The 26,521-nt window shown below is 42.1% G+C and overlaps 2 protein-coding genes across 3 annotated transcripts in view; one reads left to right on the top strand and one right to left on the bottom strand.

Moving 5' to 3' along the window:
- Nucleotides 1-10,647, bottom strand: part of cacna1fb (calcium channel, voltage-dependent, L type, alpha 1F subunit) — a 47,349-nt gene extending 36,702 nt beyond the window's left edge. Inside the window, exons 1-3 of the mRNA XM_042097794.1 lie at nt 10,626-10,647; nt 7,185-7,518; nt 6,085-6,190 (exon numbers count right to left, since the gene is read on the bottom strand). Of these exons, the coding sequence (XP_041953728.1) occupies nt 6,085-6,190; nt 7,185-7,518; nt 10,626-10,647 (462 nt within the window). The remainder of the gene's footprint in view (nt 1-6,084; nt 6,191-7,184; nt 7,519-10,625) is intronic.
- Nucleotides 10,648-17,155: 6,508 nt separating this feature from the next.
- LOC121712996 (membrane-associated guanylate kinase, WW and PDZ domain-containing protein 3-like) overlaps nt 17,156-26,521 on the top strand; it is a 42,117-nt gene continuing 32,751 nt past the window's right edge. Inside the window, exons 1-4 of one of the 2 annotated variants that reach the window (XM_042097212.1) lie at nt 17,156-17,422; nt 22,283-22,572; nt 24,090-24,206; nt 24,935-24,937. In XM_042097212.1, coding sequence (XP_041953146.1) covers nt 22,293-22,572; nt 24,090-24,206; nt 24,935-24,937 — 400 coding nt within the window. In that variant the 5' untranslated portion in view covers nt 17,156-17,422; nt 22,283-22,292. Of the gene's footprint in view, nt 17,423-21,429; nt 21,449-22,282; nt 22,573-24,089; nt 24,207-24,934; nt 24,938-26,521 lie in introns of those variants that run through there. The other variant, XM_042097211.1, reaches the window with a different exon arrangement.

Below are 26,521 nucleotides of genomic sequence, written 5' to 3'. Positions count from 1 at the left end.
CCATGCCCACAGTCCTGTCTGGGCAGATTGGCACACAAGCCAAGCCAAGCCAAGCCAAGGCAAGTGAAGCTCTGTGTACACGAGTGCATATGAACATACACAAATATGCTCACAAACACATACACACACACACACACACACACACACACACACACACACACACACATAAACACACTGTGGGCATATGCAAACACACACTGATGCATTCATGCACATGTACACACATGCACATGAGGACATAATACTCATAAACACTCACACACACACATGCGCGTACACATGCACACTCACACACACACATGCGCGTACGCATGCACATTCACACACACACACACAAACACACACACACACACACACACACACACACACACACACACATACACACACACACACACACACACACACACACACACACACACATACACGAGAACACACTGAGGTAAACAGAGCAATGCAAACACAGCTCTGAGGAGACCATCTGTATGGCACGGAGGCGCTGAGGCTCATGGGATGCGGGGTAATAATCATGGAACCATACTGATGCAATGTGTTCTGATGGACTGCGAGAGGGCACAAGCCCGCGCTGGCGCTCCGAGCCGGCAGACTCTCTCCTCCACCGCGCGGCGCCGTGAGAGGGAGGGGAACATATGTACGCGCGGTTCCGCTGACGAGACACATGTGGACGCGGCCCAGCTCTCGTGTCATGCTACATTTGCTGCGCTAAAACCCACGGATGCAGTGGCCATGCCATTTCGCAATGAGAGACATAATGTAATGCTATCTTATTTCACTGGACACAGCGGGTATCAGGGAAAGGATGCACAACACAGTGATCAGGACAGATTATTCAGAATGGCATAGTACAGTATGGAATGAGAGAGGATCTATTGGCACAGAAAACATACCCCCCCCCCACCCGCTCTCTACTCTCCCCACCTCTCTCTCTCTCTCACACACACACACACACACACACACACACATGCACACACACACACACACACACACACACACACACACACACACACACACACACACACACACACACACACACACATGTGCGCACGCACGCAGACACACACATACACAAACACACACACACACACACACAGACGTGCAGAGCCACACAGAGGTGGAAGGAGAGATACTGAGTGGGAAAAGAGGTGGAGAGAGAGAGTGAGGTGGAGAGAGACAGAGTGAAAGGGGGGAGGGCTGTGGAAGAGGGGGAGGGTGGGGGGAGAATAAGCTGCTTAACAGGACCTAAAGCATTTAGAGCAGTCAAACGAACAGGCAGTTACAATCTCTCTCTCTCCCTCTCTCTCTCTCTCTCTCTCTCTCTCTCTCTCCCTCTCTCTCATCCCCCCTCTCTCTCCATCACTCACTCTTTCCCTCTCTTTTTCTCCTTTCTGGGCTTTCTGATTACCTGCAGCCCTGTCACCCCTCGCACCGCCTCCAGGTCAGTCTGGCAGGCAGGGAGATTGCTGGCTTTAGCCTCCATGCCCTCTCCGCGAAACCATGACAACTGTTAAACCCACCGCTCAAACAGGAAACACAATAACAGAAAGAGATGCATCTAGTATAACAACAACAACAACAAAAATGAGGCCAAGCAGCTGAAAAGCCGGGAGAGCATTGTTATGTCACGATGTCGCCTGATAAAAATCATGAACTGAATGAATGTCATCTTCACTGGAGAGAGGGACTTCTGGCAAAAGTTTGTGCATCTGAAATAGTGTACTGTTTTGGGGAGGAGAAATATGTGGCAAGAAACATTACTCTCGACTGGTTGCTTTAGAATTGCAACCAAGGGCAGTACGTGAAGCAGATGCAGCATAATGGGATGGGTCGCTGTCCGTGGTGCTGATCTCAGAAAACAGGGCTCATTCATGCATCATCATGACCAATTGTGTCCTATAGGTAATTCTGTTGAAAAAGTAAATGGCAGGACATGAGGGATATCTGCTGCAATCACTTCTGTTCATACACTGGCTCTTATCCTTATACACCACCCATCACCTTTTCATCACTTCAGGTGTACCATTCCTGCACCCATTTCATCATAACTCAGTTGAATAATTCAATTCAAATGTATGTATATAGCAACAAAACAACTGAAATTCTCTGAAGCCTTTTCATTAAGCCCAGAGAGCTTAGGTCTGAAGATTATACACTAGACTCTTACAAACTAGTAAGATGCCAATCACTTATAGAGTGTAAATAATATGGCTGGCAGATACATGTGAGTAACATTAAACTTAAATGCCCCTCATTCTCCACAGGAATCTCAATCCATTCAGCTGGGTGAATGCACCAGTGTTTTTGCAGAGCTAGCGTGATCCATGTTATGGGCAGCCTTCGCTAACAATAATTAGCAATGACCACTGGTACGCTCCAGTTTAGCCCAGGGGAAAACATACATTTAATTTGGCTGATGCAGAGTTGCTAATCCTGGGATGATCTTTGACTGCCTGGAGGACACAGAGGCTGTGGCTAAAACCCCAATCGCCGCAGGAGGAGAGCGAGAGAGAGCAATCGAGCGAGAGAGAGAAAGAGAGAGAGAGAGAGAGAGAGAGAGAGAGAGAGATGAGAGATAACACACACAGGGTTAAAAAAGCAATGATGGAGGAAGGTGCTGCAGCTAGGGAAGGCAAGAGAAAAATGCTGCCACGTAGGAAATGATGGATGGAATGACTCAAAGCTTTTTATTGGATCAAATGTGATGCACTCAGTGTGATTATAATCGGCCATGACTAAAGGTAGCGGAGTCTGCTGGTGAACCATACCAAACTGTAAAAAAGGTGGTGCATAGTGGCCGCGTCCATCTGCAACACAAGCGTGAACATGCCGTTTTGTTTACATTGCTGCTGTTTTCCCCCTTCATAATGTAGGACATGGGCACAAGGTTCCACGGGCAGGACAATACATAGATCCACCCTGCCTCATAATGTGCTGTTTAATTCCCACCGTCACGTGATATGACTTAGACATAACCACACAGTCCACAGCCCTTAAGCTCCTCCCTTTGCGTGTGTGTGTGAGCGAGTATGGCGGGGGAAATTATGGAAACAGATGCAACTTCGCATCAATCCTCGGGTGAATATATACCTTCCACACTGGGGCTAAAGCAAACATTAAGATATCCTCGCATAAACCCCAGACAAGCTGGCTTTGAATGCCGGCTTACAATGCAATTGCGCTCTTGAAGGGAACAGTGCTACGGTGTCTGCATCTATGAATTTCTGTCAAACTGGTCAGATTTGGCCAATGGTATTTACTGAATACAACCATTTTAGTTAATGAGAGATGAAGGCTTTCACTCAAGATAACAGTAAGAAAATATACTATAGCTGAATATGACTCTTATACTGTACTTAGTTCTTAGTCCTAAAATTTTAAACAAAATGTTCTTGTTGGATGAGTTGACCAACAGTTGCTCATTGCAAATAAAACGAAGCTAACTATGTTAGCATGAATGACATTGTCAAGAGACATTTTGTTTCATATCAACAGCAATCTGCATTTCATGAGAGCAAATTAGACATTGGCACTTGGCGTCACTGAAATATTAATCAGTGGCAGAGCACTGCACTAAAATTGAGTGTTGCCCAAAGCATTTCTTTAATCACACACTGTTAAACAAATGCTTTTTCAATTAGAATGGCAGGCCTCACAGTCGAGTATACATCCAGATGGAGACATCAGAATGTGTGCACTGTACCGTAACACCGACGGGGACTCGCATGATGTGGAGTAGCACTGCCGTGGCAATCAAACATATCTGTCAGAAGGGGAAGGACGACAGCCATTGTGGACCAGGACTTACCATTTCAACTCGGCAGGGTTCCAACATTTCAATCGCGCATGATACTTGACAGTATGAATGATGGGGACAACGCAAGAGAATTGTGAAGCAGTGTACACACGCATAGGTGTGATAACTGACGTGAGAAAGTCCCATACCCTAGGGAGCATGACAGAGTGACAATGACACGTTGCATGTTTGCAACGAGACGTTATCACATTTCTCTAACCCCAAATTTATTATCTATGAAATTATGAAATTATGATGCGCATGAATTAGAATTGGAATGATACATCAGCAGTGCTAAATTCCAATACACACAGCAGCCTTTTAATCATCTTTGTTAATTGTCTATATGTTACTACATTTACTACCCAATTCCCATGCCATTTACAGCACTACAAACATCCATCCATGTTACTATTGTCTGTGTCCATGGACCCTTTCAAGAGAGTTCCATTATCAGCATCATAGTTGGCCCCACAAGACTTCCTTTTTAACATTCCATATGTTATCTTAATGCAGAGGAAGTAGATTGGGGCCCAAATAGAACGTTCAAGCATTGTTTTTGTTTACCTTGTTGAAAGGGTCTATAGCCACAAGCTGAGAACAGGCACTTGTCAACATGCAAAATGTATCTCTCAAAAATAGATTGCAGATCGTATCTTTATCTGAACTGCGAACTGTTTTCTTTTTTTCCGTTTAAAATGTTTATCCCCATCTCTGCCCAAGTTCACCTCATGTCAATTCCCACACCAAGTGCAGATCCAAACGATGGCATCGTGCCTGACGCACTCTGAGATCATCAGTGCTACATGAGTGACACAGGCTTGCAGGCCCATAAGTGTAACACTGACATCTTTTCCAGTGAGCGCTGGCAGTGGCAGCACACCCAAAGCACATAAGAGGACACGCTCAGTCGGCTCAGGATGGACTTTCTTGTCTGGATGTCCCACTAAACACACAAAAAATAAACTAGTACTATTCATGAACAATTACTTGAAAACCAGTAAGGACTGTCCAACAGAACTGATCAAGAGGCTACAAGGACTCTTTCAATCTTACTTGAAGCACAATTCTTGTAACCGGACAGGGAGAGTTTGGAAATAGTTGAGTCAGGTAAATGACTTCAGTTAAATCACAAGCCCTGTTGAAAGGTAGCGTAGGTGATAAAAAAGAGCTGTCTTGATGCCGTCAGATGTAAGCCGTCAGATGTAAAACCACTGACTGATACTGGCAATGCCAAGGACATAGGTTTGATTTTCTAATCTAGAGAGTACACAAACTGGTTTCAGTTTTAAAGTTCTCTGTACTGTAAGTTGGCATGAATCACATGGGCATACATTTTTTAACTAGAGGAATGTGGATGAAGCGTAAACATTCACTACATTTTCAACAGCCTGGGACAAAAGCTATTCCCACGCAGCAACGGAATGTACATGTAACTGGCCCTACATCCTCCTGTGCCCCCATCCAGGAGACCTCAGCTCTCCGTGCTCGGCCATTGGTCACTTGCTCAGTGAAGTGTGTGATTATGAAACAGGAATGGCGAGCAGTGGAGGAGGACAGCGAGAGATGTCCACTCAACTGTTGCAAACAGGCCCGTGTGAAGGATGCCCCTGCTCTCTCCCCGCACTCAAATCGATTTCCTCACCGAGAGTCACGCAGCACAGGACGACCGTAACAAACACGGTGGTCCTCACAGCGCTGGGGGGGACAGGGGTAGGGGAGGGAATCCTGAAAAGTGTTGAGCGGTGTTCGGTTGAGTTGGCCGGCCACATCAAATGAGATCGGTGCCTCACCTGACCTTGTTTAGCGGACAAAAACGTTCTATGCTCCGCCGCCTGGGGCTCATGTGAAACATTTCACGCCTCAGGTTCTCTCTGTCACAGAGCAGGTCCTATTTTACTCTTCCACCTCTCACCTCTGGACTGTGTCTCTCTCACAGGTCACCCACAGCTCATACAGCATGCTCTACAACACTTAGTGACCTTTTCATGCTAACTGAGGTACCACACAATGTAAGTCAAGTGAAATCATATTATATGGATAAATATCTGCATTTAACACAGAGTAGCCATAGTGACGTGTATGGTTTGCTTGTGTTAATGAATTTTTCAGTATGTAATGTTCTGTAAAAGGAACATGAATGCAGAACCTTACAGTGTAAAATACATTGTGCATTACAGAGGTGCATCACAATACTGTATTTCCTTCAACATCCAAAACACTCAGAACTCGCAGACACGCAAAATCATTCCTCCTAGAATCAAAAAATGACTCACCAAGTCGTGGTTGGTGGCGTTGGAGTCATCTTCAGGAAAAGGCTTGGACACGCCCAAAGCTACGCAGTTCGCAAAGATAGCCAGCAGGATGAAGATGTCAAACGGCCTGGAGGAGGGAGAGTCAAGGAATCGTGCCACTTTTGCGGGGTGAAGGGAGGGGGGGGGGGGTATCAGGTTGTTGCTCCAGGGACTGTGTCTGCCTGACACAGAACTTAAGACAGCAGCACACATCAGATTAAGCCTTACTTTCCTTCACCCCCTCCTCTGACACTGAGAAATTGCAGCCAAAGCCACACAAAGTAATCTTTTATCACACCGGCCATCTGTGATGCCAAACACCCAAATATTTTATGATGTACATCGGCCTATATACTGGACACATCAGTTTGACTTTATGGTCAAGCTTGGTTGCTATGTTTTTAATAAAGGTTACCTATAAAGCTAGTAAAACATTTGTATCAATGCTTATTCATGACCTACAGTAGTTATACATGCCTGTTAAGCAAGGATTTTTAAATGACCTGTTTACAACTGAGAATTAACATGAGACAACATACTTGCTAATGACAAATGTCAACAAAGCAGACCACAAAAAAACAAATGGAAAATAAAACTAGGGCCCCTTTCAACAGATCCTGCTGCATTTTAAAATTGTGCTCTCAACAACTACGATGAAACACATTCTTTATGTATTTCATTTAACTTCTACATTCGTTTGAAATTGTGTCCCATTCACTGTTTCTTTATGCACTCTTTATAACATCTACATTATAATGCTTACCAATAACCAGGCTGAATGAGCTGTATTTTATATCATCAAGCTTAAGAGGATAAACAACAGAATGAACCCTTGCGGTACCTCAAAACCTTGCAAAATATGCTCTAAAACAAGGAGACACTCAATGTAGAACAGACAGTACATTGGTTTATCATGGCTATTTTATATCTTCCCTAATCAAAGACCAACCTCCTCTAATTGAACAGAATATTGTGCTGTCAAAGAACGGAGCTGTTAAAGAAAGGCTTTCAGACATTTCAATGGAGAGAGTCTAACTGACAACCTTTCAGTGTAAGGTATTATGCTGTGAGTTGAAGGATACTTCCACTCCACAATGGACAGAGCCGCCCGGCGGATGGGGTTGTTGAGCTTGAGGCAGTAGAGGGCCCTGGGCGCTCTCTGGACCTGCTGGTTGCCCTGCACCTGTTTCTTCGCGTGCTGGCTCTTCTTCTTCTGCGTCGCCGTGGAGCTGGTGGTGGAGTTGAGGGTGTCGGTGCGGGCCATCTTCCTCCCGCCATTCATCTCTTCGTCGTTTCCCAGCCCCCCCTTCTCCTCACCCCCACTCCCCTCGTCCCCTTCCCCACCCTCCTCCTCCTCCTCCTCCCCTTCTCCTCCACCATCTTCGGCCTCGTTGGAGTATCCATCTCGGCCGGTGCCTAAGGAAGAACAGGGGCATCACATGAGCGGAACATCTGGAACTACCAAATACAACTAACCCTCACAAAGACATATAGGACAGGATTGGGGTTTTGCTGAGAGGAAACATTAAGAATAAGGAAAAATTAAGTAAAAAATTCCTCAAATCTTAAGACAACTGAGGATGTCAGAAGTCATTAATGAATCATTATTTGTGACCATAGATGAAGAGGAGAATTCCACATAGCTATACAGATGTTTGTTTTGCTACCTTGAATCATTATGATGTGAATCATCACATAAAAACACCTATATGGCAACTTGTAATAACAAATAACAACTATCTTCTAAAAACCTGCATTGGTTTACACAACTGTATGAGAAAATTCTACCACCCCAAACCATACATCAGTTCATTCATTAACAACATAACTTCAGAAACCCCTAGCTGGATACAAATCTCCTGAACCATCCCGACAGGTCAAGAGAAGACCAAAAACCTAAGGGTGTGTGAGAGAGTTAGGCATGGGTGGCACGGAACAACGGAACAACGGAAACCTAAAAAAAATCAGGAATTTATTGTGGTGAGGAATCAGAGAATACAGTAGGTGAAAAGAGCCATATTGTGGAGGACAGCTGTGACCTAGTTCTCTGTGCAAGTGAGTGCGAAAGGCATTCTGGGCCGGGGCGTTATGTGCTAGTACCTGTGGACCCACTCTAAACACAGAGAGCTGAGCTAGCATAGAGACCGCCGCTTAGGAGAGGGACAGCACAGATAGCTCATTATAACTATATTATAATCATTTGGGCAGAGCAGTGCCTAAAGACTGCTATCAGACACAGATAAGTCTTTGTTCTGTTAAAACCTTTCAAGTGGTATTAAATAGTGCAGAGGGGTGTGGGGTGTGTGGTGTGTGGTGGGGACTGTGCAGCAGGAGGCAGAATAATTTGTGTTGGAAGTTCAGGAGGTTACCTATCGGCTCGACTCCTGTAGAGGCCTATTTTAAATGTAAATGATGAGCTAATCTCAGCTTTCTAAATGGGTCCGTGGGCAGAGTTTATGCCTGTACTTGGTAATGCCTAAAACATAATTGGTGGGGCAGGAACAGTGGTTTGCTGATAATTCTGTAGAAGGCTCTAGGTTAGCTCAGAGCATTGAGCTTATTCATTCACATAGTAAAGACAATGAGATTTCATTGTAGAATACTTAAGTTATCCAAGGTGTAAACACCTCTAAAATCTACATAAACAGTGGGGGACCCCTTATTCTACAAGTGTACTCCAGAGAAACAGGTGTACAGTCACCTGTACATGATTTAATATGGCAATATATCTGATGCATGGCAATATATCTGATATAATGTAATACACTGAATAACATCACATTACAAACACTACACTATCGGATTGGACAAAATAACTTTGCAGGAGTTGAATATGTAAGATTACAGATCAAAACCCTTAATGATATGGACAATCAAAAATTGAACCTTTGGTCAAGACTGAATAGTAAACTTGCATTAAGTGCTAAAAAGTTATAAAGTATTATTGAATCTTATAGATATTTAAGTCCCAATAATGTGGAAAACCTATTCTTTATAGATTTCTTCATATTGATTGTCATGAATGACTATATGAAGCAGATCCACACTAAGGAGACACTTGCAGTCTGCCTTCTGCAAATATCTTGCAGAATATCCATCCATTATATGATAGTTAACACAATGTTGTCATTTAAAACAAAAGGTAGGCCTAATGTATAAATGCGTGTTACATACCACAGTATTCTTGTTGAATGATTTACCACATTCCTTAGCCTTTGCTGTTTCTAGAAACTTCTGGCACATCTTATGGGACTGGCTATGATACATAGAACTGTGGCTCAACTTTTAACGCAGATGTGTTTCTGGGGAGTTGCACATTTTGTTCTTAAATGATGTTGAGTGACCTGCATAACTGTACTTTGCTTTTATAATTTAAGGAGCCAATTCAATTCTGTTCCGCTTTTTTATTCATGACGCCAATTCAGTCAGCTTTGTCCTGGAAGTATGTAATCAATAGAATGCAGACCTACATTGACATATTTCAATAAGAGGTGCAGTGCTTCCCACACATTGACTTATTTGTGGCGGCCCACCACAATATCAACATTGACCACCACACAATGATTTTCCAGGTTGTACTAAATTGTGCTTACATCTGGTTCATCATAACCACGCTATGCTAATTTATTAAAAACTGTTGAATTCAAGTTAATTCTGCAAACTTACTCCCACAAATAGAATTCAGTTCTGTGGGAAACATTGGAGGTGTCATCCTCATAATTTAGATGGGGACACTTAAATGTAACATTCAGAACTGTTTCAACATTGTGTTCTGTCATATGAGATTCAGTCAAAATGATTTGCATCATTTTTAAATCTGAATCTGAATTATCCTCCTGTGAGTGCTGCATTAACTCTTGATAAAGAGAAGTAATGCTAAATTCCAAATGCCATGTTCATGCCATGACACATGGGTAATTTAATGTTCAAAGTATACACATTAAAGTTGTGTACTGTTAAATATGGGGAAATGTCCCTATGGCATGGTAAGTAGATAGAATAATAGCTTTAACAAACCTTACACATGGATGATATTACCTATGGACCTACTCAAAGTAAAATATAATGCAGTATAATGCAGACGTTGTTTATCATTATTCACAATACGGAATATACATGGGTAGGCTATGAATCAACTGTATGAATTGTGGTGGAAGATAATTAGCCATGAAATATGTGAGTTGTCTAGCAGGACAACATCTGTTAGGGAATGAACGTGACGAGAGAGGAAAATAGGTCCATAATTTTATTCAAGCAGAGCTTGCGGCACATAACCTTCATCTTTAATTATAATTACTGATAGTGGTGAGCCATTTTGCCTCTGTAATTAGTCAAGTTCTGTTGACTTTCCTGGGTGCAGTTATAGCCTATTACCTGAAAGTTACACGGACAGTAGTTTGATGCACAAGACAGAAGCATATCAGTCATCCGCATTCTAGAATACATTTATAACAGACCCCGCAAATTACACGGACATGTTAAACTCAACATTAAGTGTTGAAGTAAGGGAATCCATCACTTACTTTTTCGGTTTTCCTCGTACATGTCGGAGGTTATCACCTTCATTCACCTCATCACAGGATAGTACATGATCTTAGGTATTTAGCGTCTTCAGTCACGTTTGAAAGGTAAATATGTTCCAAATTTACATCCTGAAAAAATACCGAACCATAGTTTTTAATCCTCGTTGATGCTCCTAAGTCACTTCCTAATTGCTTTTCAGTGCGGATCAATTAAAGCCCGATAAAATTCAAGACAACTCCACCAGACCAAAGATGTTCTTTTCGTGATATGTTCTTACAGAGTTAAAAAATAAACTTTGATTTGTTCTGTATTCTATTTACAAATTTACAAACCTCCCGGACTCTCTCTGGTCTCTAGCTAGTTGTCTCCGCATTTAAGCCATCAATTCAGGATTAAAGAAAAATTGAGTCCTTTAAAGGGGATGGCAGCCTAGAAACTTATTAAAGGGAGGTAGTGGGAAGCAGCCAGATGAGTAGGCTGTCGACAGAAAATATCAAGCTTTGCACTCATTGGTTGCACGGAACGTATTAACTGATAGGATCTGCATGCGATTACAATATTTAGCAGCACGTTTGAATTTAATTGCATTGTGGGTAACTATTATGCCCAAAATGTGTTTTTTTCTACATATTGAAGTCTGGTGTGTGGCTGATCATTTATGCGTAGAGATGCTGTTTTATACAAGGATATGGCTTGGATATATAGTGAAACAACTCCCAAATCAAATTCCTTCATTAAGCTTCTGGCATTTTGGAATCAGATCAGATCAGATGTTTTACTGTGTAAAATGTAGAACTGTGGTTTTAACAGAACACATGCAACTGTAGTAGGCCTAGGCCTAATTCAAACCCCTCTGTGACCTGTAAATACTATTTGACATAGCCTAGTTTGCACTTTCAAGAACAGTGAACAAGTTTCTTATGATAAAACACATATATGTGAACTTAGACAGATAAAATGGCAATCCAATTAATTCTACCATATTCACAGTCAAATGCACAAGCTTTATTATGACATAAACTTCCTTCACATGCCATCAACATGCAGTAAGCCTGTAAGTTAAGTCTTTGTAATCCTCATAGAAACCACCAAGGATTTGTTTTTATAACCATGCCAGAAAAGTGAATGTCAGTCATTAATGTTTTCCATAAACAATCTCTTTTTCACAGTATAGGCCTATAGATAATGCTGCGGTTTATGTTGGTCAAAGTCAAAGTCTGCTTTATTGTCAATTTCTTCACATGTCAAGACATACAAAGAGATCGAAATTACGTTTCGATCTCTTTGTATGTCTTGACATGTGAAGAAATGGTCTGATGCCTTTCAGATTTAAATAATATAAGAAACCCTTATAGAGTTTAAGACTAGTGTCTTTCATTCGGCTCTTTCCAGGAAAAAGCTATATTGATACTGTTTGATTTTATGAAGTTCATGAATTTAATTTTAAAACTTAATCATCTTATCAGCCCTTTAAATGTTTATGTCTGCTGTACATGAAGTATTGGCATAGAAAACAACCCATACAATTACACAAAATCAGGAAATCATGCCTATGACATGGTTATTACAGTCACTTCAGATCAGTTATACTCTTCTGAAGTTTTCTGTCGTTTTGGTGCTCAAAAATGCTTTCTGTCTGTGTAGTATGGAAATAGAGACCAACCTGTTATAATATTTTAAATAAAAATGATTGTCATCTTCAGAATTCAGACTAAACTCTTACTATTATTATTATAATATTTAACAGAGTTGGACACGATCATCACAAGCTCTACCTTGGTGAAAAAGTGGTGTGGGCTGCTCTCTGGTGGAATTCTCTGGTACAACAGTTTACTTTCACAGTTGTCACTTTCACTGATGGCAAACAGCAAATGTCTGACACATTGATATATGGCAAAACATTAAACTAAATCATTAAGAATCAGAAATATTAGATATGAACATGAGTGCACCATAATTATTATGATGATCTGATCATTCGGATGTATTTTGGTAGATAGATGTATTACTCATTACAAGGACTGAGTTACCAACTATCCAGGACCTTTATAGTCAGCGCTGCGGGAGAAAGGCCAAGCGGATCCTCTCTGACCCCAGTCATCCCAGCCACAGTCTCTTCACCCTCCTGCCACCTGGTAGAAAGTACAAGAGCATTCGTACCTGTAGACAGTTTCTATCCACAGGTCATCAGGGTGCTGACCTCTTCCTCATTCCTACTGTAATTTTTTTTTTGCACTTTACATTACATTACATTACATTTGGCTGACGCTTTTTAACCAAAGCGACTAACAACATGGTAAACAGTAAGTTTTAGAACAATTCTCACAATTTTAGGACAGTTTAAAAAAAAACACATTAGAGTACAGTAAGAATAAGTGCGTCGGTGAGTGCTGTATTTTAACAGTTACTTGTCAGTTTAAAACGGCTGGTGAGTGCTAGGATCAGTAAGACTTGTTGTAAGTGTTGCTATGAGAGTAGATGTTCTCTAAAGAGCTGGGTCTTCAGGAGTTTTTTGAACGTGGAAAAGGATGTCCCTGCCCTTGTAGGGTTTAGTTTTTTTTATCTTTTTATCTTGTATCTTCTTTTATCAATTTTCCTCCCTTAATACTCAAAGTCTTGTTTAATTAGCAATATACCTTTTTAATTACTACAATCCAGGGGTGGACAGTAACTGAGTAGATTTACTTGATTACTGTACTTAAGTATGATTGTCAAGTATCTGCATTTTACTTGAGTATGAATATTTTGAGAAACTCGTGACTTTTACTCCATTTCATTTGGCAAAGGCAAATACTGTACTTCTGACTCCAATACATTTAAAATATGAGCTTGAAGTATTCATCAATTTTAAGTATATTTAAAGCGTTTCTTTAACCCTTGTAAGGTATTTGGGTCTGCGGGACCTGTTTTCAATGTTTGCTAAAAGAAAGATTATGCTATTTATTATTTTTCCTAACTCAAACTCATTGGCCTTGGTTCATTTTCTGTGAAAAACATGAAAAAATAACTTATCTGGTGGGTCCACCAGACCCGGGAACATTGGCTGTGTAACAAAAATGTGAACACCTTACAAGGGTTAAATGCACTAATGCAATAGACCTTATTGAATGTTAATTTTTTAAATAGTTCAATTTGAACTTGGCTGTGGTAATGATAGTGAAAGCAGATTAATCATCAGAATATCCTCCATGATCATGGTGAATTTGGAATGAAATTAGACAGTCGCCTGACATTGACCACATAGCTAGATCTTTACATCATTAAAATGGTAAATAAACTATATAAATAAAATTGAGTTATTCTGTATTCGGCAGTGAAAATGTTTTAGATTTTTGAACAGAGAATGAAATGAATAAGTGAATTACTGCATCCTTTTGAACAGTTGCAAAGTTATGAAAGTAGGCAAAATGTTGATGCTGGATGCAAGGAAGGTCTGTTTAAGTCCTTGTGACCAACCAAAGGATGTAGCCTCATCATATATGAAGGATGCATCATATTGTTGACAAAATAAACATTACATGACAACACAATAAAAAGGACAAATACTTTTGAATACTTAAGTATTTCTAACAGCAAGTACTTCTGTACTTCAACTCAAGTAAAATGTTGACTTAATAGTACCTTTCTCTTGTATTGGAGTAATATTTGAGCTTTGACTTAAGTAAAGGAATGGTGTACTTTGTCCACCTTTGTACTATTTAATTTATTCTTTAAAGTTAAGCTGGCTCTTGAACATAAGAAATTTCATTACTGATAAATCCTTATTTATGAGTACATAGCAATAAACTTGAACTTGAGCTATTCTGTATTTGTGAATCAGTATTATGTTATGTGACAGGTATGTGTAGGAGGCAAATGTGGTCAGCTTGTAATAAGGTCAGTAAAGAACATTTAATCTTATTTTACATAGGTTGTAAATTGCCAGAAAATACACTGTACACTGAGAAAATACACTGATCAACCACAATATCATTCAAATATGAGAAAAGTAAACCATATTCCAAATACAGTGGTCCACATATTATTTATTCATTAATTTATTCATTCAACCTTTATTTATTCTTGGAGGTTCATTCCTCATTTTCAGGGAAGCCGAGATATAATCATTATGATCCACATATGAATAAAAGATACACACAAAAACTGGCAAAGGGTAGAGAGAGAGAGAGAGCAAAGAGAGAGAGGGGGGGCGGGTATTTTGAAATCTATGATTTGAGATTATTTCTTGAATGAAATAATGACATTCTTACTGCATTTTTTTATTGATTAAACATGTTTTGGAAGACTGTGTCTGTTAAGAAAGTTTTAACATTTAACATTTGCACTTGAGTTTGGTCATGATGATGGAATTCCAGCATTGTAAATACATCAAATTCATTCAGTTTTAACATCTCAATCGTTGAGGTAGAGTACAGTACATCTTATTTTTGACCTAATGCTACATGCTGCATTGACCTGTATTTTTTCCTCATCAGTGTGCTGCTGTAGTGGTAGGAGGCAGGAGGATGTGGGGGAGTGCAACAATATTCAGAAGGTAAAGAGGGATTATCATTTGTCACGTTGCTATTATATTCCTGCTGGTGATTGTCTCTTTTTAATCTTGCCATGTTTTAGATATGATGTGATAATCTGTCATGTCTTTCAGATGAGAGATTTTCAATTTCAACCGCACGCACTTCAAGAACTCAAATTCATTCAGGTAAAATGAACTGCAGGCAATGAAAATATATGAAATCTGTGCTTCTGACATGTCTGTGTCAAATACAGCCATGAATGAATAGCCACAACTGGACAACAGATGTGCTAAAAGAAAAATACTTATTTTGAACGGCATTGTTTCATTCTTTCATTTGTCTAGAATGGCATGTTTTGCCATGTTCCATCAAAACCACTTTGATGTTCATTCCACATTAACATGACTTTGTAGGCCTACTTGTCCCTTTTGCTTCATTTCTTAACAACAAAAATAACCTCTGCATTTCAGCCTGGTTTGAAAAAACGTTCAAATGCATCTCCTTTTTTCTTCACTTCACTTTTTTGCTGGCTGTCCTACCAGAACTATATGTGTGGTCTGACCTGGCCCTGTGCCTTTGAGTCAAGCTCAGAGTTTATATGTAAAGCCATTAGGTACCTCCATTTTAATGTCTGACTTGCCACCTCAGCACTTCCCCAAGAGCTCTGCTCAGTGCTGCACTCCCTGGAGAATGGCTAACACAGTCATTATCCATCTATATCCATTCTGACATTCCAGATATCCCCTAATTAAGTTAACTTTTCTATGGGTCTATATTGGTTTGGTAAGGGATAGGCTGCCCACATAATTGCTGGTAGGCTATGTGGGGGTAAGTATCTATTTGTAATTGCATTTGATTATGTATGCGCCAAATTCATATCAGAAATCCATACCTTAAAAGGCAAAAAAAAAAAAAAACGAAACATGTCATAGAATGACCAAGAAGATAAAATGAAGTCTATTGTTTTATATTGCTGCATCAGTTCCTATACAATTTCAGCCTACTATGTAAGACCATCTTGTATCTAGGATACGCCTCTGTTTCCTTGACAACGTGATGGCACAGGTTACGCTGGTTAAGTAATTTCTGCTCACGTTCAAGACATTCATTTCCTGTTAAAGTGGTAGGCTACAGCAAAGGGGGCGACATCGCAGTGACTTCAAAGGTGCAGATAACCATGCTGCAACATTTGCAACATATGAAACAACTCAATTCATGCAGCAGTTTCTACAAATGGCAAACATTTTAGCTTATGTCATGGACCATTGTGGCAGCCGGCTCTTTGCAGCGGAAGTGCGGATGGAGTTGCGTTTCTTTAAAACCACGGAGTCTCTTTGCTGAACGTCATAGAGAGCCGTAAACAGTGTGTCTTTGCTGAGCTCAGCTAAATCGAGACCATTAGAGCATTAGAGTGTTGCTGCAGTGAAAATACAAGGCCCGATCTCATTGGGCGCGTTTTATATGTTTGTGTTCGTTAAATAAAATCAGTGTTAATTAATATCAGATTAGACTGCTCAGATTATGCCACGTTGCCGTTCAAATATGCTACAGTGCGTTCAGCCTGCCGGGTGCTTTTATTTTGGGCTAAAGGATGACCACTAATGAATGGAAAACACTGACAAAAGCAAGCTAAGCCACAACACTAGGGTATATCATTTGTGTATAGGCTATAATAACTGGGCAAATTAGCTAGCATTGTATTATTTATCGATTTGCGCGTGTCTTTTAATTTAAAGTAACATAATTCCAGCCTCTGATTAGAATAAGGAGACTCAGCATCTTATTCATCATTAATATTTCAACCTGTGCCTTATGATTGAGGTATTTAGGTGAGGAGTCATAGAACGTTCACGCATTCCCACTTACACCAACGAACCAATCCCCTCACACTATAGGCGGTCCTTTCCCTTTCTTTTCTACACTATGTTCCCTCCCATCCATGCCCCCTCCTTTCTGCTCTTATCGCCGTTTCCTTATTGCTTTCCCTAGGAAGATAGGACTGTGCTGAATGCAATGCAATTTTGCCCTGTGTTCCATTAGCTTAACAGCCCAAAAGCATGGCTACCGCGCTGGACTGTCATCAGTTGTATTGCTGCTGTGGCTTCCCTCTTTTTTCTCTCATCAACGCAGACCAATGGATTTATTAACCTTTGTTTTTAGCTTGTTATAATAAGCCCATTGTGCAGTCACCAGCGACACCGATAATTAATCAATATCGATAGAGTGTTTAAAAAGGATATAGCCATAAGGCAACACGTCGAGGGGAGGCTGGAATTATGAAGGTATGTCATAAAACGACGCATTAAGGTATCATGCATTAATGTACATTGAAACAGCATGTAACGCCGCTTTGTCCATTTTCCCCCAATATATCCATTGTAAATTATGCGGGCTGTGATAGTAGGCGACGTAATGTCACTTGTGGTCTCTGTGTTAACTGGTGCCTTGGCATAATGTTGGCTACATTACTCGTCGGGACACAAATGGCATAACCTAATCAGAGTAAGGATATCATTTTGGGCAGCCTCCTTTGTGCTTTCAATGTATAGCTGTTCAGATACCATGTGTGCATCTGCTTCAAACGAACCTTTCATTGTTTTTAGTTACCTGCCAAAACATCAGTTATTTTCAAGAAGAAAAAAAAAACGCCTTGGACAACAATACCTTTCTGGTTCAGCGTGAATAAAACGCTAATATTTTTATCATTTGAACCATAATTGAACAATTAACCATAATTGTTGCACAACATGTGGAACCACAACAAGACTATGTAGTTCTTCCCACCAATTCAAGTGTGAGGGGAAAATATGTTTGCTTGGTTTGTGCGAGTGCGTGTGTGAACGTGTGTGTGTGTGTGTGTGTGTGTGCTTCTATGTGAGTGGGTTTTGAGAGTGAGTGGAAAAGAGAAGAGGCGATATTTTTGAGAGCTTGAGTGTCAAAAAAAAAAAAAAAAAACACAATCTTTTTATTCAGTGTTGCACTCATAACTTCCGTTATTCAGGTGGAGAACAGTATGGGCTTCCGAGAGAGTACCATGCGCTTCATATTAGTAACTACCTCTGCAGTAATCCAGTGATGGCATGGCAGCCGTGTCATTGCTGTCATCTGTCTTGAGTCTCAGTTTTGCAGCATGGAGTTACATTATTCTCCCAGCGTGGAGGTTGAGCTGCCTGCTAGTTTCACTCAAGCTCCTGGACGCATGATGTAAACAATTAGAAACTATGCAACATGCATCCTGTGTGGCCTCCTGTTTATGAGTGACTTGATGAGATGAGTGTCAATCAGAGGGGCCAATGTGAAAGGAGGGTCATCCTTAACTGGCTCTCCCGTGTCAGCATTACCTGACTGATACTCTGTTTGATAGGCTGCTTACTGCACAGGGAACTCTCACTCACACAGTGCTGCATTTCCCCCCTCGGCATGATGCCTCTCTCTCCCTCTCCATCAAAACCACTCTCTCTCTCTCTCTCTCTCTCTCTGTTTCTCTCTCTCTTTCTCCCTCTCCACCAAAACCACCCTCTCTCTCTCCCTCTCTCTCCATCATCACTCTCTCTCTCTCTCTCTCTCTGATCTCCTCAGCTCTGCTCTGCACTGCTCTGTTCATCCAAATCCTCAGGAAAGACAGCTAGCATGGCTGATAGGGACCCAAATCCACCGCAGAGCTCAACCACAGTAGCAGGTGTAATCACGCAAATTGTCTGTGGTAAGACTCTTCAAATAAGGATGTCCACGTGTCGTGTGCAGATGCGGGCAGTCGCAAGCAAAGGACCACAAGCTGTCTCTCGTGATTAGAGGTGGCTGGACAGCGGTGTTACAGGGGACACCCCCGAGGGTGATAAGTGTGTTGAGCTGAGTCTCATACATTACAGCATTACTGAGGTGAGACCGAAGAGGCTTAAGCGTGACTTTAAGATTGGGTGCAAGTTACCCTCATCGAACTGCACACACCTCCTGTAGACTGACCCCATGAAGGGCCTGCCTTATTGCATCAGCCTCTTTTAACGAAGTTGTTTAGGAAAACACTGCCATGGTGGTCCATGTAGTCCACACTGGGCTGTGCGCGCACAATGTAACAACTGTTATATGGTTATATGAATATTAGTCTATATTTTGGCAGTGTGCATGCTGTGTATACCATATTCATCTTAATCTACAATCTTAGTGTACAAAGTGTAATGAAAAGTAGTCACATATAGCATTTCATGGAGTTGAATGTGCTGTCACATTTCTGAGCGAAGGCACACTGTTATTGCTTTCAGTGACAAAGCACCACAGCTTATAGACATAGCTGCACCCTTACACCTCCTGTGCCACATTTTATGGCATTTTAAGCCCAATGGCTGGTCCTTTTATTTTTGATATGGACTCCAACATCTGTGATAAAAACAGGACACTTCTGTTCTGTTTAGGCCTGCAGGAGGAAAGGGCTTCATTGGAGTTTGGACCTTAGTTGAAAGTGATGGGCACGTCACGATGGAGCAGAAAAAAATGGTGCCAATTTTGACAGGGGGGTTGAACAACAACTCTGGCTCTGACTGATACATCATCGCTCCCTTTAAGCATCGGCGCCAGGATCTCGGTCCATTTCTGTCATATCACAGCTCTGGCATGAAGCGCCATGCTCAGATATAGGGGCTCGGGGCCTTTGATGCTGTGTCTGGTCCCTAGTCCACTGCATTGTTGTTCATGTTACCTCCTTTATGTCTCTCCCACAGTGCTTTACAGTACTGGCTTATTCTGCAGTGCTCTCATTTTCAAACAAAAGGCGAATGTTTTTTCATCCTCCTCCTCTGGCAAACAAGCGCAATTAAGGTCCTTATTTTTGCAAAAGGAACAGTTTAATTGCCCCGAAGCATGTTATACACAGAAACGAAGACATTTTTTTTCTGAAAAGTGCAGCATATTGTACATCAATATTTAAGTCCAGATAGAGAGCATCGTGATTACAAGACCCCTTTGGGCTCAGCAGGAACTGAAAAAGCCTCTAACTAGAGCATGTTTTCAATATTCCCGCTTGATTCCAATTTAATGAACAGACACATTTTTATGACATACATTGATAAAAGGGTCTTTATTAATATCAATTATGGAAAGAGTTGGAACAGACCGTGTTGTCAGATGTGGAATTGACCGATAGGTCTTTTGTCTTGTATACTTCATTAATTACAGTAAAGGGCTTGGAGATTTGTCAAAGCCTGGATACATTTTTAAGTGGGTGTCTAATAAGACAGGGGGGTTAGTGTTCAAGGTTTATATTTAGCCTTCAGGATATGCCACTATTTTTAAACACCAGGTTAGTTCTGAAGATACCAAATCTGTCCTAGACTTTATAAATATAGCTCTCTTTGCACATCATGATGTTGGCAGTCTGCATTCTCTGAAGCTAAACTAAAAGTAGTCAGGGAAAATATCTCCCTGTGATACTGCAAAAATATCGCCCACGCATCCACAGACATATCAAAGCGATCTCACATACAGAGAAAAACCGGGCTTGTATTTGCTGTCAGTTTCTGTTTTATTTTAGGCTGGCAGTTGGAAGATCTGAGGAGTCGAGATGGGATTCATTTCGATATTTTACATCAAGCCCACGACTTTCAAGTCCCTCAGATAAGGCGCAGGCACGCACATTCACACACTTGCTGGCTCTGGCATAAGCAGCATCTCTTCCCCCTCCAGGAGCTGTGGAGAGGCAGCGGATGAAAAAGCCTCGCACTACTGCTCGTTTCGCCAGCGGTGACTCATTCACACCTTTGCTCAGTGATTTCATTCTTTTCAGCGCGAGGCATTTAAAAACTGGCACGTACCGTGTAGACTCCTTTTCTCCTCTGAGCTCACGATCAAGCATGCGTGTGTGTCTCTCTCTCTCTCTGTGTGTGTGTGTGTGTGTGTGTGTGTGTGTGTGTGTGTGTGCAGTACACATGCTGCACTGGATTTTTTGAAGCCTGGTGTTTACTTTCTTTCTGTTTACTTTCTTTCTGGCGGGTGACATCACGCTTGTGTGTGTGTGTGTGTGTGTGTGTGTGTGTGTGTGTGCACATGCATTGCTGTCATGCCTCTCTCCCGCCTCCCACCTGCCCAGGGTTGCTTATCAGCCTGTGTCGTAATCAACACTTACCCTTTGAACTCTTGAGTTGATCTCATGTGAAAGCGAGACTGAAAGTGAGAGAGGAAAAGACTAGGATAGGAAGGGAAAGACCAGGAGGAAGAGAAATAGTCAGCCGAAACACAACTGTACACAGCAAAACTGTTCCACACCAGCTCAACACATGAGAGGGAAAGACGTGAAGGGCACACATGAGGATGTTGAGGTGAAATGACAGGCTGCCTTTAAAATGTGACGTTTCATCTCTTTCTCATTTTTCCTTTTGTTTGGCTTGTCAACGCAGGTCTCCACAGAACCCTTGTTTAATATGTGTAAACATAGGCTATGAAAATGCTTAGCCTAACACCTGAAATAGTCCCATGCATTTTTAATGAGCTTTGCAAGATTTGTTTGTTGACTGTATCGCCCCTGCTGTGTTGTGACCATCTGTTTGTCTTTCCCGTTTCAATGGAGAGAGTTGTAATAGGCGTTAAACGTGTGAAAAAAAGACAGTGTATTTTTTTATTCCATGAGCTGAGATTTACGAGACCGTGTTCATTCAGGCCCAGCCTATGGCGTATATGTGCTGTTCCGTTTTAAACCGTGACAGGATTGTTTCATGCAGTGTGCGTTGCGCTAGTTATCCCACATGCTGTGGTGCATCATGATCCTCTTTTGTGGTGTCATTGGCAGCATTAGCACATGGTATTAGGGGACCCCTTTCATTATAGCTTCTCCTCTCGTTCCGCTGGTTAGCATTTCCACACCACATACGCTATTTATGATCACATATGTGTTATGAGTGATGCGTTCATGTTTGAATTAATTTGAATTGTAATGCATTTATAATCTCTTGTATCTCCCAGTCTCTCCTTTTTGCACTGGATGTGCTAGAGCTGATTAATAGACTGTAGATGTGTAATTAATGAGGTATGTTTGTTTATTGCACATTTAAATCATGATTATGGATGAAATCCCTACATGAGATGGCTGTGTGATTTTGTTGAAGTTGGTCTACTGCAAGTGTGTGATTGTTCTCTGTCTTGTTCTCTCTGAGCAGCGTTGTCACCATGTCTAAAGCCACCGTGAAGAAGCTGCACTGGCGCTCAAAAGTGCAGGAGAGCTTTGTCCCCCTGGGCGGAGCCTCGGGGGAACTGGGCCTCGCCATTGGCGGCGGGGCCGACTACGGCGAGTTCCCATTCGTCACCGCAGCCCCTGGAGGTGGAGCCACCGTGGGTGACATCATCCTGGAGATCGGCGGCACTCCCGTCCTGGGAATGACCCTTGGAGATGTGCGAGGGGTTCTCAATTCCTGCCCGCATCCCATCCGCATTAAGACCGTCTCCCCAGGTACTCTGACGCGTACAAAGGCTTTCCCATCTCAGTCAAGGCCATGGTATAATAGCTCATAATTGGATTTTAAAAGCTCTCTTTCCCTGGTATCATTCAAGCATGCACCCTTTATCCAAATACTTTCATTACAGCATAACTCAATATGATATGCACAAGCTGCAGCAGCATATTACCGCCCGCTAATGAAATGCCCCCCCTGCTCTATCCTCTTTCCTTGATAGCGAATATCGCCTGCCTGCTAAGTACAGTAGCCTACAGTACATAGAGAGGGGGGTAAAAGGAGAGACAAAAAAAAGACCTTGTTTAGCTGGACAGTGGGTCAGCGTGGAGCGTCCAGCGGTACCTGCCATAGCTCGGCGGGGTTGAAGCCCATGTTAAGTGGATGTGATGGTCTGCAGTCTATTACTTAACCTCTGTGAGCGTGCCTGCCGAGGCTGAGCAGGATTGATCACTGTCGGTGTGCGGGCAGGACAGTGTCCCGAGGCAGAGGGAGAACACCGGGACTGTTCGTCAGGTTGACACGGTGGTGGTGGTGGTGGGGGTTGGGGCTGGGGAGGGCGGTGGTGGTGTTACGCGGCGGGTCCATCAATATACGGAAGTGACCTGTCATTTGGGGTCATCAGGCACTTTAAAAAATGAATAGATCACAGGTGTAATACGCTTTGGTCTCCACAGTCCCAGCAGACCTTGAGGCTTTTCCAGCGGCTTCTCCGCGTCTCAGGAGGCTCTATTACAAAGCGAAAAGGTGGGACGGGGTATTACCAACGGGGGAAGAGAAGAGCCTTTATAAAGAGGAGAAAATCAATGTGCTGAGATGCAGGATTGTCTTCGGGGGGGAGAGGCTGCTCCCTTCACTATGGTGGTGTTGCTGTACGTACTGCGGTGCAAGCAGACCAGCCTATAAGCTCTGATATCTTCCGACAGAATATGCTCTCTTTCTCTCTGGATGCTTTAAGCAGAAGGGGCCATAGAGATTTTAAGATGTCAAAGAGAGCTGTTTCGTACAGCACAATCTGAACAAAATGATTCACAGCATGGTTCAGATACTTCTTTACTTGGTTATGATGAAAACTTTAACGTTTTCAGTGAAGACTGTGACTGTAACATATAATGATGATATAATTATAGTGGACATGTAGATTATAGCTCCTTGTCTTGTTGGTGTCACTTGCAACATTGAAGAGCCAGTAGCTGGGTCATTTTGTATCCCACGGCTTTGCCAACTTCAGCCTTGGTGTACTGTACTGTATCTTCGGTCCAGCTGTCATCTTTGAAATAGCAGATTCTTTGAGACCTGCTCCAGATATTACCTTTGTACATATTTTGAAGGAGACAGGAAGGGCTCTACTGCAACCCTTTCAACTTCTACAAGCTGAACTGTATCTTAGCAGTCAATGCAGAAACCTGAGGGGTTTCCTTTAAAGGCAGAGGAGTCTGAAAGAGTTCTGCATTGCAACAGAGACCTTTCCCTTTCGTCCACTGACGCCCACGTTGTTTCCTCTGCTTTCTCACAGGCTCCACTCTGTGTAAGGACCTGAGGTTGTATCTCAGTAAGTGTTTCACTCCAGGCTCAATGGACAGTCAGCTCCAGCAAGTCATCCGAGAAAACCTCTATCTGCGGGCTGTTCCCTGTAAGTGACATTTCCGTGTTCCTTTTTCATGTACAAGTAGGCACGCGCGCACACACACACACACACACACACACACACACACACACACACACACACACACACACACACACACAATCAAAATCAGACATGTGGATTCAGATGTGCACGCACACAAATGTATACACACACATACAAATGCACACACACATACACAAACACACACAGTTTTGATTATAAGTGCATGCTCTTGAACACTGTGTATCTGAAATCAAAGTTCTTGTGTATTAAGGCAGCCTGTCTCCATTCAAAACAAGTCTTGCTGTCGAGCCAGAAGTTCAGTGAATGAGAGGGTGCAAAAATGCACTCGAGGTGTCGCCATGGCAACTGTCATCAAAGCGTCAGCAGGGTTTATTCGAAGTGGCAGAACCCTGCGTTTCTGCCGGCACAAACAAGACCACCATGACTATTTTCAGCCTGATAGCTAATGCATATAGTATGTTTTATGCATTTATTTATTCCTAGTGATAGATGGACAAAGAAAACACTTGTTCCTAAATGCTTAAAACCAGGCTTACAGACTAGACTAGTTACAGCACCGTTTTTAAGTGCTGTACATACAGTCTAATGCCTTTTTAAGTAACATATTTTCTTTCATGTTCTTTTTTTGTTGTTCTGTTTCATTTCCTTCTCTGTTATGATTTTTCTTTTGAAAAAATTTCAACCCCTGGATGTTGTTTCTCCTTCCTCAGTCTGTGAGTTTCCCTGCTGTGTCTCCTCAGACTTCCATAGATCTGCATCCATCTTCCCCCTCTCTCTTTCCTCTCTCTCTCTCCTCTCCCTCTCTCTCTCTCTCTCCGCTGTGCTTCGTAACGCTACTCACTGCCCACATAATCACAATGCCCAGGGGTTACAGTGGGACTGTGGAAGTGGGGACGCTGCCATAGTTTGAAATCAAGTTAGACAAAAAAGACTTGGCAGCAATTCCAGTCAAAAATGTGTTATGTTCAGAGCAGTCTATCAGCGATTCTGCCAGATGTTTTTTTCTTCTCCTGTAAAATGGCACTGATGGTGGGGTTGTGGGACTGCAGTTTCCACCGTTCCACTTTATTCCTGACTAATCTAGCCCCTATTTGTGCTTATTTTAATTTACAGATTCTTATTTTTTGGCTGGGCATTTTTTTGTATAATTTTAGTGACCTTATGCTTCATTGTTGTTCTCTGTTAGCCTGCGGAATACAAGTGAAAAAACTAGCCATGAATAGAAAAAGAGTGAAGGTGTCTAGATCCCATTTCTGACAAGACCTTTTGGGCAGCCGTGGCCTACTGGTTAGCGCTTCGGACTTGTAACCCGAGGGTTGCCGGTTCGAGCCCCGACCAGTAGGCACGGCTGAAGTGCCCTTGAGCAAGGCACCTAACCCCTCACTGCTCCCCGAGCGCCGCTGTTGTTGCAGGCAGCTCACTGCGCCGGGATTAGTGTGTGCTTCACCTCACTGTGTGTTCACTGTGTGCTGAGTGTGTTTCACTAATTCACGGATTGGGATAAATGCAGAGACCAAATTTCCCTCACGGGATCAAAAGAGTATATACTATACTTACTTACTTATAGAGAAAGACATACTATAGACACATTCGGTCAACAATGAATACTTTCAATTCTGTGTATGCTCTTAGAACACTTCCTTCTTAGAGGAAGTGTTTAAACATCAAAGAATGCAGTACAAAAATTATTTCATGAACTGCTCCACTGTTTGTGGTGGTTAAGAAACAGTTTGCTCAGGCTCTAAGCAATGTCGTCCTAGTCTTATTTGATCACTGTACTTTAGTTACATTACATTAGTTATCTAGTTGTCTTTGCACAAGCTGAATAAAAAAAGCCCTTCTCCACCTCCGTCTAGTATTGCTGTTATTATGTACAGTTTTGATTGTGCCTGAGCGTATTTGCCAAAGATGTGGGCACTGGCGTGCAGTGAAGTGGAGAGAGAGAGAGAGAGAGAGAGAGAGAGAGAGAGAGAGAGAGAGAGAGAGAGGGAGCCATTCAGGGTGAGCACTGGGTTCGGGTGTCAGTCTGACCCTCAGGGCAACCCGGTGGAGAGCCGAAATATATAGATTGCGACGAGTGGATGTGACTTAAAGTTATGGGCCCCGAAATCAATTTGCGAGAGATTTCATCATTTTCTGTCCCCTCTGGTGGAAGTTAGCGTGAGCAGATGGAAACATGGTCGACACTCGCAACGTTCTTGTGCTATCAGAAGGCCCCATTCATTTTTTACAAGCTGTTAAACGTTTTAATGTCACCAGACTGACTCATCTTTCTGTGTGTGCTTTCAAAGGTTAAC

Source organism: Alosa sapidissima, chromosome 7 (genome assembly GCF_018492685.1).
Source record: "Alosa sapidissima isolate fAloSap1 chromosome 7, fAloSap1.pri, whole genome shotgun sequence".
Taxonomy (NCBI): domain Eukaryota; kingdom Metazoa; phylum Chordata; class Actinopteri; order Clupeiformes; family Clupeidae; genus Alosa; species Alosa sapidissima.
This window is presented reverse-complemented; position numbering and strand designations above follow the sequence as displayed.